This window comes from Leptidea sinapis, chromosome 24 (assembly GCF_905404315.1).
Source record: "Leptidea sinapis chromosome 24, ilLepSina1.1, whole genome shotgun sequence".
NCBI classification, from domain to species: domain Eukaryota; kingdom Metazoa; phylum Arthropoda; class Insecta; order Lepidoptera; family Pieridae; genus Leptidea; species Leptidea sinapis.
In genome coordinates, this window is record NC_066288.1 from 11,691,870 (window position 1) to 11,712,734 (window position 20,865).

A 20,865-nucleotide genomic window follows, 5' to 3' on the forward strand; every position below is an offset into this window, starting at 1 on the left:
GAGCAAATTACTGTTCTTTATTGTCAATAGTGACGTGCAGTAAGTCATAAAAATTTATCGAATGTATAATTTTAGGACATAAAATTTATTTATTACATTGATTTCTAAACTATATTAGGGTCCCGCGAACATTTATTTATAATTTTTATAAGATTCTAAGTATTTTTATATAATAATTAAGTATAATTAGTTAATAAATTAAGTAGATTCTAAGTATATTTATTTTTTCACGGCATTTGTTTTTCGAAATTAAAATTTTTAAAAATCAAATCTAATAGGACCGCTGGGCAGCACAACTTTAACCTCCGGCAAACTCGCATCAATGCTCAATGCAAAACAAAGCAGTTTCGACTTGACGTTGCTTCGAAAAGTACAAATTTTGAGTGAACTGCGATTGTGATATAGTTTTGACCTGGCTTTGGATTTCGGATATTAATACTGCATTACTGTTGACCCTTTTTCGTTAATTTGGACTCTATTTACGCTTTTGGTTAAAAAACGTAACAATTCCACCTAACAGAATGGAGAAACAGCAAAGGTTGCAGGCAAACAAAGAATGTGGTTACGGTGCCCCCAAAGAGGTTCTCCCGCAACCTGATGAGACTACACAGTGACAATATACGCACAATTGTAGTCCCCGGTCACTGTCCCTTGAACAAGCATCTGCCTATCATAGGTGTAACAGACAGCCCCATGTGCAGAGGATGCATGGAGGCGGAGGAAACGCCAGAACACGTGCTTATGGAGTGCAGCAGTGTGGCCGAACAACGGGCACAAATACTCCAATCACCAGCATCGCTACCAGATGCCTGCAGCCTTAAAAAGACTGCTAGACTTCTAGAATGATCTGGGCTGGTTGGAGTAAGAAGACATTTTCTTTTAAAAAAACGCACAATCAGCCCAGCTAAACTAACTGACTAACTAACGCTTTTTGTTGTGGACTTCGTCGATATGGCCGAACGTACGCAGAGAACTGTTCTAAACAGTCAGACACGTGAGTTCGTTATACGCCTTTGTAATTATTTCGATCGTAAATCTCAAAATGGAGGGCCAATTTTACCTATAACATCAGTGGTTGAACGCGAAGCTGATGCGCTTAATATTGGACAACGAACTGTTAGACGAATAACTAAAGAAAAATATGTCGAGACAGGCATAGAAGAAAATAAACTTCACACACCAAAAAAGAGAAAACGATTTTTTCTATTCATGTTTCTTATGTGCACAGGGCCGGATTTAAACTTAATGCCGCCCCTGGGCACCGGAAAAAAATCCGCCCCAATACTGGAATTTTACATAAACTTATAGCTTATATATTTTATTTTTCAAAACTAAAATAACTAATTTATTGCAGAAACTTTATTATATGTAATATATTCTAAAACATGAATAAATATTTGTTTTTTTCTAACATTTATAAATTTCGCACTAAGGGTGACTCATAATTATATTACATCAATTTTTTCACAGGCAAACACGTCTGACTTTTTTAATTGCGAATTGGTCGATTAAACAAAATTAATTAATTATAATGAGCAATCTTGATAAGACAAAATAAAATTTTTTCACTTTCAAAATTTTGCCGCCCTAAAAAATTTGCCGCCCTAAAAAATTTGCCGCCCTGGGCACTAATTGCCCCAACTGCCCCCAGTGTGAATCCACCGCTGTATGTGCATATAAAGTATGTATATTTATTTTGATTCCAATATTCAGTTGGTTCAAATTTATTAAGAAAACATTTATATTTTTGTTTTATTAAACCTTTTTAATCCTGAGTACCTGTACTACTTGCAACAAAAACTAATAGATTTGATTATATTTTTTTCGAGAATAACTTGACATTTCACATCACTATTATAATATGTCAAAACGGCCATCATAGCGTGCCGCTAGTATAGTATGAAGTAAAAGTACTGTTCTATTACTGTATTGTGTCAGGGACCTTTCAGCAAAGAGCATACTCGTAACTTAAAGGCCGGCATCGACGCATCTCTTGGTTTTGCGGATATCTATGACATAAAAAGGCATTTATTTTCTCAAAATTGATTCCTCTAGAATTATTTTTGATGTCATTTCTAATATACTAGACACTACTACCGCTTCGGAAATAAATGGTTTGCCTAACCACTTCCCCTCATGTGAATCTCTTGCCCATTTGCCCACTCTTTTATAAAAAAAAATATCTGAAAATGTACGCAGTATCCACGTGGCAACTCTCCTCTTACCCAACACATTTTTAATCGATGTTATTTAAGGTATATGGAGAATAAAAAAAGTATTACAATAAACAATACATTTAATTTTATCTGCATTGAACTTGGAGCGGAAACAGCGACTGAAGTTATTTCAATAAGTCTACGAATTATCACAACACAAAGAATCTTAGCACAGATCTGTCTTTTATATGAGTTTTGATTGTTGTTAACACAGAACAGTTAAAAGATACTATTATTATTATTAAAGTCCTCGAATGGCGAAGTACCGGAAGACGTAGTATTGGTAGGCCCCCCACAAATTGGACCGACGATCTGGTCAAAATCGCCGAATAGGTTGGATGAGGGTAGCGCAAGACCGATCGTCATGGTGATCTTTGGGGTGAGACCTTTGTTCAGCAATTGACGTCTTCCGGCTGAAATGATGATGATTATTATCATTATCTCTTTTAACTGTTCTGGGGTCGTAAAAATATAATAACTTTCATAGTAAACTATCAAAACTCAAACAAAAGCAGGAAGATACATCAATTATATTCATAAAATTCAGGAATAATGTACATTTACAACAGTAAGAATAGAATTATAGTAACAGTTTTTACATTAGCTATAAATTACTACAAATTGACTATTTCTCTTATCAGAGATGCAGGGAGAAACGTAACCACAAGTGAAAACTCCTGTGGGTGCGTTGGGCAGTTTTTAGACGTGAAGAAACCATTGGACTCGCGACGCTGTTACCGTTACCGACACCCCTGTATGTATTAAGGATTTTTATTGAAGTATAACTTCTTGCATGTGTACACACACACTTTTTTTTATGGTACGGGATGCAAGTCAATTTTCAATGTTTTCAGTTCAGGTATTGCTAGGGTTGTCAGCGGTACGTTGTTGTGCTAGTTGTGCAGCGGCGCAGCAGTGTAACATCAGCGCGGTGAGTGCGCATGCGCGACTCTCCCCGCCCTGCTCGCTGGTCGCGTCCAACCTCGATAGTTCCTCCCGAACCGCTTGCAGCTGGAACGAAAACTTGTGGTTTAACGAGTATTTTTGTGCATCCCCCCCATAGTAAGAATTGTGAAGACCCATGCCCAAAATAGTGGACAAAGTGTAATTAGTGATTCGTCTAAATTAACATTAAGTATAACATATTGGCTGATTATACTGTCGATAGATTGCACTGCGAATTCAGTTTTTTTTGGAATGTTTTGGGGAGTTATGAAAGCTATGGCGTAACCCACAAAAATACTCCTAGTAATGTGATTTTATCTTTTTTGCCCTGAATTTCCCAGGCCCAATGCTGTCTCAAGAGGCGACTAAGGGCATTTACCAGGAGGCACCAAAGTCCAAGATGCACTGGACCACAACGGCGCCATTTTCTGCCGTAAAGCAGTAATTTGTAATCATTCTTGTGTTTCGGTTTAAAGAGCGCCATAGCTGGTGAAATTACTGGGCAAATGAGAATTAACATCTTATATCTTAAGGTGACGAGCGTAATTATTATAGTGCCGCTTAGAATTTTTGGGGTTATCAAGAATCCTGACCGGCACGCACTGTAATGGGCAGGGCGTATCTATTACCATCAGCTGAACGTCCTGCTCGTCTCGTCCCTTATTGTCATAAGAAAAATTTAGTGTTATATAAGTCATTTATTTTTTGCATTACATTTTTCACGTAAACTTTATTTCAGTGCTAAGAGAACCGTATACCATCCACTTGTCCATAAAAAAAGCAAATACGTTTTTATATCCCTAAATAATCACCAGTTTCATATTTTTTAGCAAGTGATTCATTCAGCTGGAAAACTACGCTGTTTGGTTTTACTTTTTCCAAATTTCGTCACAGATTAAAAGTTATAGGCAACATATTATTATAAATTAGGTTTTTACGCGTTGAGACGTAAGGAAAAACAACAATACGTATAAGCCTGATTATATTCTGCTGAAGCGATTAACATCAAAATCAAAATATTTTAATACGGTTTAGTTACTGAAAAGATTTCCTACAACTTGCCAATTTTACCAATAATTGTACCTACTTATATCGCCCTCTATTCCGTTTGTTTGGGCAACGCCGAGGTAAAAATACGATTACTATAATTAATACCTAATGTGAAAAAATTTTCACTATGTTATACTCAATGTCCCACGAGAACTAAATCCTGTATCAATATGACGTCATGCCATTGAAAGCGTAACCTCACTCTTCCGCATTCAATGACATTCAAACAGAAAACTTATTATCAGACACATCTTCCGGACGTGACTGTCAACCGTGACCTTAAAGCTATGTGGTTATTTTATTTAGTAACATTTATTGTATGGAGGGTAGAGGCAAGGAGTATCCTCTCTTCCTTAAGAGAGCATTTACTCTTTCCTTGAGAAAAGTTGAAAAAGTGTCCAGCTAATGCTGTAAATAACAGTTCAAAATGCTTCCAAAATGGCTCTGGTGTAGGCACGGGTTATGGTATGAAGTATGGTGAATGTAGCAATTCTAAACGAATTGAAGTATGCCGAGTTAAAAAACTAATAATAAATAAATAAAAATAAATTGTGAAAATTTCAACAACTGACGTTGTATAAAATAATGTATCAAATGTAACCTTAAATAGTTATTATGAGAAAATGTGTAGCGAGAGTGATTAGTATTATTTTAACTACTACTGCGGCGCCCCCCTAATTTAATGCATTTTGACGCACACCTTTTCATATATACAGATGATTCTCCTTGCCTCTACCCTCCATAATTTATCGCTACTATCGTCAAAATTAAATCGTGACCAACTAATAACATTTTCCTACAGTTATATTAAACAACGTCGGAATTGAATTTAAAACCGGATTCGGACAGTGACAGTTGACACAAGACTCAGGAGATAAGTGTGCTTACATTGACTTTAAGCACACTTTTGCCATTTCGCTATCAGACTGCGCACAATATGTGTATAGAACGTCATTAAGCCTACACAATATATTGCTTCGCGAGTGTTTGACATGGGTGCTATTTTAATTTCCTACCATTTCATGTATTTGGTTAGCTGAGAGCTTAGCAGCAAGTTCAGGGGCGGAGTCCCTTGCGGCTGCGAGCAGAGCGTCCGGGGGCAGCGCACTCTGCAGCGCCGGATCCAAGATGGCCGCCACCTCGCCCCGGGCCAGCCACGCCGCGCCAAGGCTCAGGAAGGGGTTCACAGACTCCAGTGACTGTTTCCTTTTTATCACAACAACTGTTCTAAAGTGTTTCAGTCCAATTTTTTACATTACTATACTAAGGCCAACGAGAGGAGATAAAAAATGTAAACAAACGGACGATTACTGAGTTACATTATACTGAATTATATTGTCATAAATACAGGTGATTCAGACTTCCGACGAATCATCTGTGTCTAATACTGACGACAGCTATCAGAATAGAGAATCCATAATTTATATTTAATTAATAAAATAAAAAGGTTTTGCAACCCTGAAACTTTGCCTACATTCTTTATCTCGTCTCTTTATTTACTATATACGAATATTTCTTTTAAATTACTGAATATAAGAAAAAAAAGTTGAGAAAAAAAAATTGTTCTGAAAAAGTTGAGCTCGTGAGAAGAACATACAAGAAACTCAACGGCCACTCTTTTCAATCAAATAGACTATTTTACAATGGCTGGCATAAAAAATCATAAAAGGCATTTATTTTCTGAAAATTGATTCCTTTAGAATTCTTTTTGATGTCATTTCTAATAACTACAAGATTCTACTACCGCTTCGGAAACAAATGGCGCTCTGAGAGAGAAGAAGCGGCGCAAGAAACTCTCCCAGCGTTCTTTTTTTGCGCTCTTTTCAATAAAAATATACAATATTGTACAGTCATTTCTATCGCTATAAAATAATCACAATCTAGTCCCAAGCTGTCCGATTATTTAGATACTCAGCAGTGGAGTAATAGGATTTACGACAGAGCCATTTTTTTATAAAACATTTAAATTAATTTATAGATAATGCCTGAACAGTGGCTGGGACTTTATTATACAAGTGTATACATTTACCCTTAAAGCTATTATGTATCTTATGAAGCCTGCTAGAATAAGTTACAAGCAATCCCTTATTTCTAGTGTTATAATAATGAAAATCACTATTAAGAGCAAAAAGGTGACGAACGGTGTGAACGTATATTAAATTTTCGTAAATGTACTGACAATGAACAGTCATAATATTTATTTCTTTAAATTTTTCTTTGAGAGACTGTCTATAACCACGCTGATATATAGCACGAACAGCTCTCTTTTGCAGAGCAAACACTATATCAATGTCAGCAGCATGACCCCATAGTAAAATACCGTACGTCATGATGCTGTGAAAACAACTGAAGTACACTAATCTAGTCGCAACATTCGTGTACTCTCTAATCTTTCTAACTGCATATGCCGCAGAGCTGAGTATATCTGCTAGATGGGCAATATGTGGCTGGCTTTCATAACAAATTAGTTTGCAAGGTGCTCCATCCAATATATGAATCGTGTTTATAATATCAAATATTTCATAAAAAGTAATAAAAAATAAACTATTCAAATATACATGATCGAATATTGGATGCATCAACCTTTAGAGCTTGAATACATTGTTTTGTAAGCACGGATCAAAGGTCTTAAAGGCTTTAAAGGTCAGTTAAACATTTAAGCCCCTGAAAAAATACTGATGAGTAAAAGAGTTAGTTATACCTGGGTGTATGGCTGGGAGATGGTGGAAGTGATCTGGATGAGGCGTTACTTTTAGGAGCAGCCAGGGAATGCGCAGATCCGGCACGCCGAAGGCCTGCCACCAGCGCACTCATCGGACCACCTACATTTTCATAGAATATTTAATTAAAACAGATACAGTAGAAGCTATTACATTCCTATACGCTATTTTCACTCACAGAAGTAGACAAACTTGACATTATCACAGATAGTCCATTTGTTTAATATTAAGCCTAATTATTATGGATTTTGACTTTATATATATAATGAAAATGTCTTTGAGGCTCAATGACGCCTAAACCACTGATAATATAGACATGAAACTACCACTATTCGATGCAAAATTTGTCCTAGATTGTTTATAGCTACTTATTTTTTATTGTATTTGTAATAAGATGAATAAAATTTAATTTATTTCCTTTTAAAATTCGCCCAGCGACGCGGGCGAGAACGGCTAGAATATTTATAAAGTAAGGCACTATTCTGACTGTTCGAAAAAAAATTACGGGTTGTACTCCGGGAGTCGACAGAAGTGAAATCTTTATTTGGCGCCTTAGACATTTCTTAGATAGGTACTAGGGTTATTAGGTTATAAATTTCATTTTTTTTTATGAATTATATTTTATTAATTATTAGAAACTCTAAAATAAATCTAATATTCTTTTATGAATCATCGTCAACAATTTCGACTACTCTAGTATAATTATCATTAAAGTTATGACAATCTTAAATAGAAACTATAGGTTCATGGTTACTAAAATAGGAAATAAATAATTTGATTCTAATAATATATAATACTAACATATCTACATTTTATTTATCTAGACGTGTTCGCGGTCTTATGTAATATGTATATGCACACATTATAGCTGCGTCTCGTAACGGTGTCGCGAGTCCAGAGATTTTATGTCATCGATAAATATGTGTACTTAAAGAAGTTTTCACTTCAAAAATGGTTGTAAAACGTTTTTAATATTAACGAAGGTATTTGAAATGAAAATGTAATGTAGACGAAGCTATTGAGTTCCTATACGCGAGATAGATTTACATTCATTCTTAGATAGCGCATAATATATCTAATGCAAAGCCTGATTATTATGGTTAGGTAATTTTGACTAATGAATTTGCAAAGTAAGGCACTATTCTGACTGGTAGAGGCATTGGCACAATAGCCAATATTATGCGTGTTTTCATAGGTCAAGGCCGAACATAAGTAATGAAGAGTATCAGTCTGTTTTAAGAGTAATGGATAACGCGTATAACCTTCTATCCTGACGTATCTCTAGCTTAGGCTAGTCACAACACAATAATAACGTTGTGTGATTAGTTCGTATGACATTTTACCATTCACCAAAACTTGAAATGTAGAGCTTAGAAACTCATTACCATTTAAAAACAAATCTTAAAAAAAACAAATATTTTAAATATGCAATCTATGCAAAATTATATAACAAAACGTGCAAGTTAATCACAAAAAAACATCAAGAGAGAAGATTTGAATGCAGTGGATGCATGAATTCATACAGACGGTATGTAAATTAGAGCTAGTACAGAATAACGGGCTATCCTGCCTAAAATCGGCAGGCCGTATCAGTCGTCACGCCAGCATTAATGAAGTTATCCGCAGAGCATTTGCCGCTCTTAATATACCAGCTGTTTTAAAGCCAAATGCTGGCTTGGGCTCGGGCAAGGGTGCTGGTGTGGGACGCGACTTGCATCGACACTCTGACTGCTTCTCATGTCCAATTTACGTCAGTTGGTGCTGGGGCTGCTGCTTCGACTGCCGAATACAGCAAACGTCGGAAATACGTCGGTCTCAGTGAGTCATACATCTTTGTGCCGAGGGGCCCAGAGGCGCGGAGAATGTTGATCTTCGCGCTTCAATAAGGCTACTGGAAACCCAAGCGCTGGCAGCTATTTCGGTCAACGGATCAACCTAGCTATCCAACGCGGAAATGCAGTATCTTAGTACGCTTCCCCGTAATTATAGTTTTAATTTTATGTTATCATAGTATTGTAAATATAGTTATAAGATTTGTTTTGTTTGAATAAAATTAACTGGAGCTATTTAAAGAAAATACAGCTTTAAATTACAGCATCATCTAGACACCACTAGTAGCATCCGTTTACCAGCATGACGAATCATCGCTTCCCTCGACCACATTCTACAGAAGATTTTAGACACTGTTAACTATCTATCGATTCAAGTATTTTTTCTTGTCAACAACTTTATAATGCAGCTGCTTTTGTGTTCAATAGCGTTTTCTACACGATATGAACGGTTTCTAGTGAAAAAGGAAGACGCGTCCTCCATAAAAACTAAATCTGAACAATAAGGTTATTTCTGGTTGGTTGCGAATACCGATTATCAAAACGATCTTAGATTATTCATTGCATTGTCTTGCATTACCAAATGTTATCCTTGAAATCAACAGACCGTTTATTTGGAACGATTACATTGCTAGTTTCATAACGGATTTTGGGGGAAATATATTATATTATGTCAGTGCAATCACTGTGTTACTAATGGCCTAATAACAGAGCAAATTAATTGGACACACTTGAGAACGCAAATATAAAGCGTTTTTGTTGCGATAATAATTTATACATAATACAATATATTATATAAGCTAATTATTAGTAGGGGATGGAAATGCGAAGGAAGATAACCGAATTACGTAAAGCAATTCACACAGCGAAACATAAAATTGATACTGACACATTGGGCAGCGTGAATTTGGTTACATTATTAAATAGAATAGGTTTCTATGGGTCGGTCACAGTCAGCATTTAATATTGCTGCAAGGTTGTGAGTGTACTGATGTAAATAGGTATCTAATGCCGGATTTAGAGGTCTGGAGGCCTAGTGACCACAAAGGAGTTGAGGCCCCCTGGCCTCAAGTTATCTCACAATTAAAATGTACAATTTTTTTATTCGAGTTTTCCAATAAATATTTTATTGTCAACCCAAGAATAGATTCATTTATAATTTAACAAACATATTAATACGGAAACAAGAATTATCTAAAATTAAATTTTAGTGTTAAGAAACGGAACCTTCCGAGCTTTTCACCGAAAAATTGTTGATATTTCGCTGAAATCCAGTTACCAAAATAAATCACTTTCAATGCTCAGGAAAAGCTTTGATAGACGTAGATGGTTTTGTCTTTATTTAATGATAATTTTACTTTTTGAAAATGAGCGCTCTCAAGTCCAAGTATTGTGGGGGGCCCTGTTTTGTTGAGGGCTGTAGCCCCCTAAATCCGGCCCTGTAGGTATCTAAGATATGTATTGCAGAGTTTGGATTGTGGTAGTCGCAGTATCCAGGAGTTGGGTGTTATTTACTTACACGTCAGTACTCGTATAACTCGTCTGTGTAAAAAATGAAACATAATATTAAAATCTTGTTGAGTCATATTGCAGAGTATCTGTATGTATATATTTATAAAACCAACAGATACATATATATATTTATTGTGTTACAAAAAACAAAAGCATAACTGCGTTCCGATGATTTTTAAACTCTTGCAATGTTTTTAATACTAATGTTATTCTAAATTTAAAACTTTTTGTCTATATCTTACCTTTGTCACTACAGAATTACATGACAGGGAGAAGTTATTTTAAACTTGGAGTAACTTTAAATTGCGTTTATTAATAAGACAGTTGAACATTAACGAAATATTTTTCTATTGGAAATTTTGTGCATTACTTACATAAAATTGTTTTTTATTGATGGAAGATTGTCTGTCATATTTATTATTATATATTGTACATACCCAGGTATATTTATTTATTTTTATGTTACAATATAAATATATACCTTCTTCGTGAACATCAAGGGAGTCTTTTCTCTCTCCTTTCTCGTCTTCCTCAGAGTCAGGGTCGACAGCATCCGCCTCAGTCATGACTAGCTCAGGAGGCTGGCATCCTGATCCAACAAGCAGTTCTGCTAAGCAAGAGCGATTTAACTTACTCAGAATTAACAAGTTGTATAAAATTATATAAAAATACTAGTATTGACCCGGCAAATGTTGTATTATAAATGTTGCCTTATAAATGAAGTACCCCGCGCCCAATCATTGTATTATCTGTGATATGTATTGAAAATGCGAATATACAGGTATTTCTAACGGCCGTACCCAATATACTATAGATAGTATATTGGGAACGGCCGTTCTCTATCTATAGACAGACAGAGATAAATTACTACCTTCTAGTGTCAGTAATTAGCTGTCAATAATCTGAAGCTGAACCAATATACCCGATAATTCATTCTTATCGCCGTATATTGGGACGGGTGAATTGCATATTCCATAGAAATTTCTACCGCTGGTAAGCTATACGTCCTCCCATTGACAGACAGCGTGTATGGATAAGGTGAGTTACCGTCGATAAGTCTATTGGGACAGAAAAGTCAACGATAGTTACGATGTTTGTCTCAACCGGAGATAGACTGAATATTGAGAACGGCCGTTAGTCGAACAAATATAGGTTCCGGATAAGTAAAAACCAACACATCAAATACTAAAACCTTCTGCGAAACACGCATCTTATGGTATAAGTATTATTCCGATCGCTTTAGTAGTTTTTGCAGTATATTCAAAAGAAACAGGCTCCCCATTTATAAGTATAATTAGATTAATACAAATTAATAATTATTAATACAACAGTAACCAAATTAAATTGATGAGATAAGATAGTAAATAATTTATTTATTTATTTTTACAATTAAACACATCACAAGAACTGAACAATATAGGAAGACATACAAAATATAAATATAGATGCGTCCTAACACATGTTTCATAGATACAATAATAACAAAAAGAAAAATCAAAGTCACAAATGCAAACATTCACAGAAATAACTGATTATGATTATTGATATTTTGATTATGCACAAAAGATCAAACAAATTAAATTTTAATTGTTATTCTAGATCATGTGTGAAAGCAGCAATGGGGGACGAAAATATGTCGATGTCACAATGAAAACACTTGCTATAAGATTTACACATTAATTGTTTGGTGAAACTTCACCAAACAATGGTAACTACCCTATTAGGGTATATTCATGAATTAAAAAAATACTTCAATTTGGTTTTTTACATCCTAAAAATTATCAAACACTTCTTCAAATTATAGATAAAACATTCTTATTCAATTGAAAAATAAAAATTCTTTCCCGACAATATATTTCGGCTATTCAAACGCGCCATTTCGCGCGGGGTTTCTGTGACGTCACAGCCTATCCCAAGAATCTATATTGTACTAATAAATGTATGGCCGGTTTTTTCCTTCGGTTATACTGCGGAAACTACTGAGCCGATCAGAATAATTCTTGTACCAGTGTTTCGGAGAAGAATTTAGTATATAATATGTTGGTGATTAATTATTTAGAACCAATTTTTTTACCTAGAAATGCGCATTAATTCGCAATACAGCTAATTCAGTCCATAACATTACATTACATATAGTGATAATTCATACAATGAGCGAGCGCGTGGTACTGTCGGGTCAGCACTTGTCTTGTGTAAACAAATTTGTAACAATTCTGGTGAAATGTATTGTTATTATAGACTCAACTATTCGGGCAAAGTGGTATAAACAGTAAGTAACAATTTGACCGAGTGCAACGCAGAGCTGCTCGAATTGTGGGGGACGCAGTGCTCTGTGAACTGCTAGATAACTTGGCGTTGCGTAGGGTCGTCGCTTCATTGTGCGATTTCGACCGCATTTATCACGGGGAGTGTTCCGAAGAGCTGTTTGATTGTGGCATATACGTGTGGCGTTTCTCCACAGTGCAGTTTTCAAGGAACTTTCTTCACCGAACTTTCGAGCAACCAAGCTGTGGAATGAGCCTCCTTCTGCGGTTGTTCCAGGACGATACGACATGGGTACCTTCAAAATAAAGCGCGTACACTTTTTTATAGGGCTGGCAACACTCTTGCGATTCTTCTGGTATTGCAGGAGAATATGGGTGGCGGTAATCATTTAACATCCCCATACTGACACGTAGACTTATCAGCCTCAACAGACATGACATCCGTATAATGGTGGGCACCCTAACGGGTCACACATCACTAAACAAACACCTTTTCATAATCGGCGTAACGGACAGTCCTAAGTGCAGAGGCTGTCTGACCGAAGACGAAACGGTCGCTCACGTAATCGTGGTATGGGCGGGGGTGGCCAACCAATGGGCAAAAACCTTAACCAATACGAGGTCGCTCCAGGAAGTCTGCGAACACCCCAGGAATGTTCTGAACTTCTGGAAGGAGCTGGGCTGGTTGGAGTAACTGGCCATTACTGCACGCAAAATGGACCCATGCTAGTGGTCTAATTGCGGAAACAGGAGCCCCTATACCATACAATACCATCACTTAACATCAGGTGACCTGTACTCTCATTTGTCCTCTCTTCCATACAGAAAAGTCAATGAGAGAGATAAAGTATCGCCAACAACTTGCTTATTTTTCTGTGGTATATATTCAAGGTACCTACCAATTTTGAAGTGAGTTTAATGAATATGTAATTTTTTATTTACTTTATAGTTTGATTGTTTTTTACTTTAAAAATGCAAAAAACTTAAAACAGAATCTTAACATTGATCTCAACGAGAATCATATTATGTTAATGATCTTTAATAAAAGAAAAAAACAATGTATATAGTAATTCCAATTAAATTATATTTTTCGAAAGTAATGTGAGAAAATATGAATTGAGAAAACTTAAAAATTAAATTAATTATTGCATGATTACCTTGCAACTTTCACTCTTTTAAATTCAGAAGAAATAAAATCTTGGTTCGAATCACAAAAACACGTCATCAAACAGCATCTATTTTTGGAAGATTATCTGATTGCGTTTTAACAAATCCACTTTCAGTCATTGTAAATAATAATTATACAGATAATTGAATAATAAAAAACCAACATATAATTTAATATATCGCTAACCACCGAAAATCTTTTGTTGGCTAAATAATAATAATCTTGAACTTAATATTAATAAAACTAAAATTATACCTTTTAAACCTTATCAAAAATCCCCCTTAAATATATCATATTCTCACAGAAATTCACAACTTGAAACAGTTGACACAGCTACACTACTGGGAATTGATTTAGACTCACACTTGACATGGAAGCCATATCTACAGAAATTAAAAAGCAAAATGTCATCTTTTACTTATGCTCTTTACCAACTAAAACGCGAAACAGATTTCAAATCTGCCCTTGCTGCTTATTATGCATATGCACATTCTAGATTATCATATGGAATATTAATATGGGGAAACTGTAGTGAAATAAAAGATATATTTATTCAACAGAAAAAATGTATCAGAATTTTAGAAAATATCCAGCAGATGGATTCATATAGACCATATTTTATTAAACACAAAATTTTAACTCTTACTTCAATTTACATCCTAGAAGCATGTAAATTTGTTAAAAAACATTCGGACTTATACTCAACACTACCAAATAACAAGCGAAATAATAGAAATTTAAACAAATTAAAAATTCCCCAAACAAGTATGTCATTAGTGTCATCGAGCCCTCACCACATGGCAATAAAAATTTATAATCACATCCCAAACGAAATTAAAAATAAAGAGAAGCCTTCTCTATTTAAAGATATCTTAAAATTTTTGTTTCAAAATGCTTCTACGATTTACCCGAATTTTTTAATTACAAGTGTGCGAATTAGTTACAATATAGTATAAGAATGTATAAGACTTATTTATTTTATGTATAAGTCGTTGCTGTGCCCTTGCAGGGCGTCACATATATGTCTACCCATTAATGTACCAACCATCCTACTGTAAAATGTGACTTGCAATAAAATATTTTGATTTGATTTGATTTGAATAATATCTAGGAACCATACCATTGCTTATGTTTACCTAGACTTTGACGTCACACTGCGCTTTATCCAATAGCGTTGCGTTTCAATGTTTTATATTTCGCGCGTATTTATTTCACTTTTGTATATTTAATATTTATTATTCAGCACAAATTAAATAAAAAAAAAAACTATTTAAAATAAAATAAATAATAATAAAAATTAGAAAAAATAATACTTATTTCAATTAAATATAAGTTTCATGCATATACCCTATTTATTAAAGTAAGTTAATTTTTCACAACATTAAAATTGAGAAATCTGAGTTTCATAACTATTAACAGAATCGCAAATATATTTTTTTTTTCTATTATAAACACATAGTACAGTTCAACTTTATCGACGTCACGGTTTACGAGAATGACCTACTTATATGTATTTGGCATAAGGTAAATTTTCTTTTAAATATTAATTAGTGAATGAATCATCGGATATGCTTCGTTCTTGGTGAATGGTATTTCCTTATAATTTTGCAGACCTTTTTCCTGTTAGTCATAATAACCAGTCCTTTCAACTGTGGGCACTACCACTAAGGATTATTTTACTCTTTCACACTAATGATTTGATTTCAAAATGGTATTTATTTCCATGACTAATAACAATATTATGGTAATGTATTTTATATAACTTTACTAGTGAACCCAACAGACGTTGTCCTGTACACACGTCTTAAATTTGAAAAATCGGTCCAGCCGTTTGGAGGAGTTCACTAACATACACATGAGCAGGAGAATTATATTATATGGATGGCATTGAAAATCTACAGCAATCTCAAATTCACTGAAACAAACAAAAAAATCATCAAATTCTGTCCAGCCGTTTAGGAGGTAGTTTAATTGTGAATCTAAACCATTCTCGAATAAATTTGAAGACAGACACCAATCTCAAATTCAATGGAACACACAAAAATATCATCAAAATCGGTCCAGCCGTTTAGGAGGTAGTACAATTGTGAATCTAAACCATCCTCGAATCCCCTTGAACTCACACATAAAATTTCATCAAAATCGGTCCAGCCGTCGAGGAGGAGTTCAGTGACATACACACTTACACAAGAAATATATATATAAAGATAGGTATGTGTATAAAACTTACTGTAGAATTGGGTATTCTATTTATTTTTGATCAGACAGAGATATCCATACTAAAATGTGACGTCACACGTCCTTACTTTGCACAAATTTTTGTATTGCGTGATAGAGACAGAAGATCTTAACTACAAAAGTTAAAATCTCTATAACTTTGTATTCTTTGTTTGATTATTTTTATTTAAGTTAATAGTTAAATAATAAAAAAAACAAATACCCAAATTATATGTTATTGGTGTTTAAAAATATTCTATTCGAATAACGAAGTACTTTTAAATATTTTTTTTATTATTTATTTTCTAAATATTTATCTCATTTGTAACTAATTCATTATAGTATTGTATAATAGGCGTGTATAGTATTGTGTAACTTATATAGCTTGTAATTAGTTGTAAATTTGTATTACTTTTGTTTCGTGGTTTTTATCTTACCGTTACCGCTTACCTTTTAACTAAAAGTGTCGCATAAATTGTTGGAAACTTCACTGGTGAAAGTGTAAGTTTTAAGATTTGTTAATATTTAAGTATGATAATACTGTTTGTTTCCTTTACATGAATAAATAAATAAATAAAATAAATAACCTCACTTCCCAATGACCTAGCAGGTTTCACGTTTCTATTATAATATTTATATTTATAACATTCGTTTGCAAATTTTAAGTGCGATGATATATTTAATTTTAAAACGCCCTGATTTAATATTACTTATTATAGTTATTTACTTGTCTATTAAAATACGTATAGAAATACTAGTCTATAAGTAATGCAAAGAAACAACCGAAAAATGGCAAATACAAGAAGTATTGAGTATTAAGTTTTAAATACTTTCATCTCAGAGCAAATCAAGAGCCTCTCAATAAAACTTCCTTAATCCTTCCTTAATCCAGTATTGGTATATATTTATTGCTTATATACTAGCTGACCCAGCAAACGTTGTATGGCCGATATTAAAATCGCGATACAAAAGTAACTTTCGATCGTAGATGGGTGAAAATTTGAAGTTGTATGTATTTTTTAATGCTGACTCATAATCAAACAAATTTAAACAAAAATGGCGTGGACCACCCTTAACATTTAGGGGGATGAAAAATAGATGTTGTTCGATTCTCAGACCTACCCAATACCTACCAATTAGCAAAACCTACTCAAAATTTCATGAGAATCGATCAAGCCGTTTCGGAGGAGTTCAATGTTTAACACCATGACACGAGAATTTTATATATTAGATACTAAACGAAGCAAAACCTATATTCAATTCTTTAATATTAGATAATACGTACTCGTAGAAACAAAGATGACATTATACAACAATCAGTTATGTATTACAAACGCTGTCATAATAAATGTGGAGCGTTGTAGTTTTCCGTATTATACTCACACATCGTGAACTAGATATATTATGTAACCGTTTCGAATGCCTATCGTTTCTATCTACAACGAACAATGACTTATTTATAACACGCCACAAGTTAGGATATCATCCCCACCATCTGGATGTGTGGCGGTCCTCCACAGTGCGCTTTTCAAGGATATTTCTTCCACGTACCACAAAGCTGTGGAATGAGCTTCTTTGTGCGGTGTTTCCGGGACGATACGACATGGGTACCTTCAAAAAAAGCCTTAAAGGCCGGCAACGCTCTTGTGATTCCTCTGGTGTTGCAAGAGAATGTGGGCGGCGGTGATCACTTAACACCAGGTTAACGCTTGTTTGTCCTACTATTCCATAAAAAAAATATGGAAGACGCCCCTGTGGCATATTTACTGCTTATATATTTGAATAGAATAGATATATATTTAAGGCCAAATACATATTGTGAGTAGCGGTCGGCAATAGTTCTGTAAAAATCCATATCCATCGTGGTTAAGAGACCAAATTAATGACATCAAAGAGAATTTAAATACTACGTTCATTACATAATAAACTCATTTTATCTGTCATGTAATTTAAAAATGGAATGATGTTTAATTCCGGAACATGGCAACCAAGGAGGTAACTTATCAAAGGTTTTATTTAAATTTCGAACTGGCTTGCAAATAGAAAGCTGTTTATTGAATTAAACCAACAAATGAATGAAATTATTGCTATTCGTTATTCGTCATTGATTTGGAAAAGACGTAATTGTATTTGACAAAATGAGTACCAGTGAAGACAATTAGTGTGATTCAAATTCAAGAGGTGGCAGGAGCTGTTTAGTTTTAATTTCCGCGCATTATTTGAGAAAAGTGCTGTACAAGCCTTGGCCACAATTATGTATTGATGGACTCGGTTTAATTATCTCTGGATCGAGCTGTCAGTTCGGGTATACGCTTGTATATTCTAAGTAAATGGTTATTATCATCTTAATTTGGGCTTACACATCTCTATCTGCCTTAATTCGTCCTGCTTTCGCTAGAAGCTCATTGGCCCCTTAACAAATTATGTATCTTAGATCATTCATACGTCTAGACTCTAGACAGACTATGACAACTGTGAAGACGTCGAAAAAAATTTTAGAGCTAACCTGTATTTTAAGCAATGCACGCACACTAACACAAAGTGTCATACAAATCGCGAGTGTATGATGTAGCTTGTCACGCACACTTAAATAGAAAAATAAAAAAAGGATTGTGTGGTTTTATAAAACCACGGTAAAAGTGAAACTTTTTTTCCCATTATAAACTTTTAACTAAAAATTTTTGGAATAATATTCCATTAAGGGTATAAAAATCGCTTTATCAATCTTAATTTTATGCTTGCAAAATTGGAATGATAATGGGAAATAATAAAAACAAACAAAATAGCGTGGAGCACTGGCACAAATGAGTAATAGTCTATACACTACACGGTCAGCTGCTGCAACTTAAGGCGCCGCCCGACCATCAAGCGACATGCACACACAGACGAAAAAGTTTGAGACGATGTAATAAAAGTTTCACTTTAAAAAAACAAAAAAAAAAGTAATATTTAATTCTTATATATAATTCTTTAAATATTAAACCTGGCCTGTTTTATTCGGGCAAGACTAATACATATAAATTATTTAAGCTGTGTATCGTGTATGATTCAGAAATGATGTTAACTTTCGCTGAGACAGTTATCTCTGTCGGAAGATTATGCGTGTTTATAGTCAGACCATTGTTTTGTAATGTCGTGTTTCGAAATCATTAACAAACATTGTGTTTATGACTGATGAGTATCTTATAAGAGTCTTTTGAATTGTCTTTGTTTTGGATCGTTATTTTCAAATCAAATCAAATATAAATCACTTTATTCATGTAGGTCAAGAAATTGATCAAAATCACTTTATTCATCTAGATTCTAGGTGAAGGAAATGGCACCTATGAAAGACAAAAGTTTTTTCTTTATACCAGTTACCACCACTTCGATAAAGGTTAAGCTTTAGTGAGAAGAAGTGACAAGAAACTTTTCATCGTTTTACAAATTATTTAAATTACAATATATTCTATTTTATTCTTCCTACTTCGCCAGTATCACGTTATAGTAGTCTTCCTCCAACGTCAAATACGCAATGCCTTTCACGAGTAAGTAAAAAATATGTTAATTAAAAAATAGAAACACAAGAGTTATTTATTGAGTATAGCAGATGCATCAATTAATCGCACACAAGGTTTTATACGTGTATTTTATTAGCCATTATAAAAATATATTATACTAGCTGACCCGACAGACGTTTTGTATATAATAAAAAAAACTGTTTTATAGGAATTTGCCGTTAATATTTTAAAACATCAAGAATGATTTCGTTAAAAATGATCCCTGTTGTTACAATGAAATTGTATCTCAGCAGAACTGTCAAACCGTGCGTCAATAAGTTCTCTCACAGACAATATGTCCATACAAAAAAATATTGGAAATAAAAATAATTATGGGTCCCAAATCGAAATAAAAACTATCCTATCTCTCAAGTTAGACTAAACTGCACTCCATGAAGTAATCCCCATTAAAATGCGTTCATTAGTTTAGGAGTCTATCGCGGACAAACAATGTGTCACGTAATTAATCTATCTAATATCTTTAAATGAGCAATTCTTGTATATATATATATATATATATATTCTATAAACGGCTCCAACAATTGAATAAAATTTAGTATACAGGTAGTTTCGGGGGCGAGAATTCGACCTAGCTAGGTTTCAATATTAAAAAATGTAATTTATATATATATATATATATATATATATATATATATATATATATATATATATATATATATATATATATATATATATATATTATATACACAAGACTATAATAGCTCAGATGGGTATTGGGTGATCTGGAAAGCAGAAGACCCTGGTTCGAATCCAGATGTCCTATAGTATTTTTTTTTTTCAAGTTTTGTACATTCTTAAAAATCCGAGCAAGGCTCGGTCGTCCAGATATTATATATTAAGATAAAACCAAAAAATATATATATAACGTCTTATCGCGAACCCACGCTGGTAAACCTCCAAATGGTCCGAAACTAGTCGGTACCATCACCGATGAACCTTACCGTGAGTAAAGCCGTTTTAAATAAATACAGTCAATAGTGTCTCACGAACGCTTGCATCTCATTTGCGTTTTAAAATCAAAATTTGTCATTTCGTTGAATCTCTTTGTTCCACCCAAATCCAACCTCGTGAACAAAAGTCGTGAGAAATCAAAAAAAGATTAAAAAAAATACGACTCGTATTTTTAAGAAGTGAAAACTAGTTTCGCATTTTTGTATATTTTGGTATGGCTAGGGAATAATTTTTCACGAATGCTGTATTTATCAGTACAAAAGTACTAGCATTTATGTGCATACAATATTCATTAATTGCGCACACAAAAATGAAAATTTATATTACAAATTAACACTTCAGAACTATTACAATTATTTTACAGTAAAAAGTTTAACTCTCTGAGAAAAATCAAATTTCATCCATAATAAACTATAAAACTATTCTTCGAACT

At 34.0% G+C, this 20,865-nt stretch overlaps 1 protein-coding gene across 3 annotated transcripts in view; it reads right to left on the reverse strand.

The window, feature by feature from the left end:
* Positions 1 to 2,278: 2,278 nt before the first annotated feature.
* Positions 2,279 to 20,865, reverse strand: part of LOC126971833 (PDZ domain-containing protein 8) — a 48,888-nt gene continuing 30,301 nt past the window's right edge. The window contains exons 12-15 of one of the 3 annotated variants that reach the window (XM_050818278.1): positions 10,754 to 10,861; positions 6,913 to 7,033; positions 5,228 to 5,417; positions 2,279 to 3,227 (exon numbers count right to left, since the gene is read on the reverse strand). In XM_050818278.1, the coding sequence (XP_050674235.1) occupies positions 3,072 to 3,227; positions 5,228 to 5,417; positions 6,913 to 7,033; positions 10,754 to 10,861 (575 nt within the window). In that variant the 3' untranslated portion in view covers positions 2,279 to 3,071. Of the gene's footprint in view, positions 3,228 to 5,227; positions 5,418 to 6,912; positions 7,034 to 10,753; positions 10,883 to 20,865 lie in introns of all 3 variants that reach the window. The other 2 variants (XM_050818277.1, XM_050818276.1) reach the window with 2 other exon arrangements.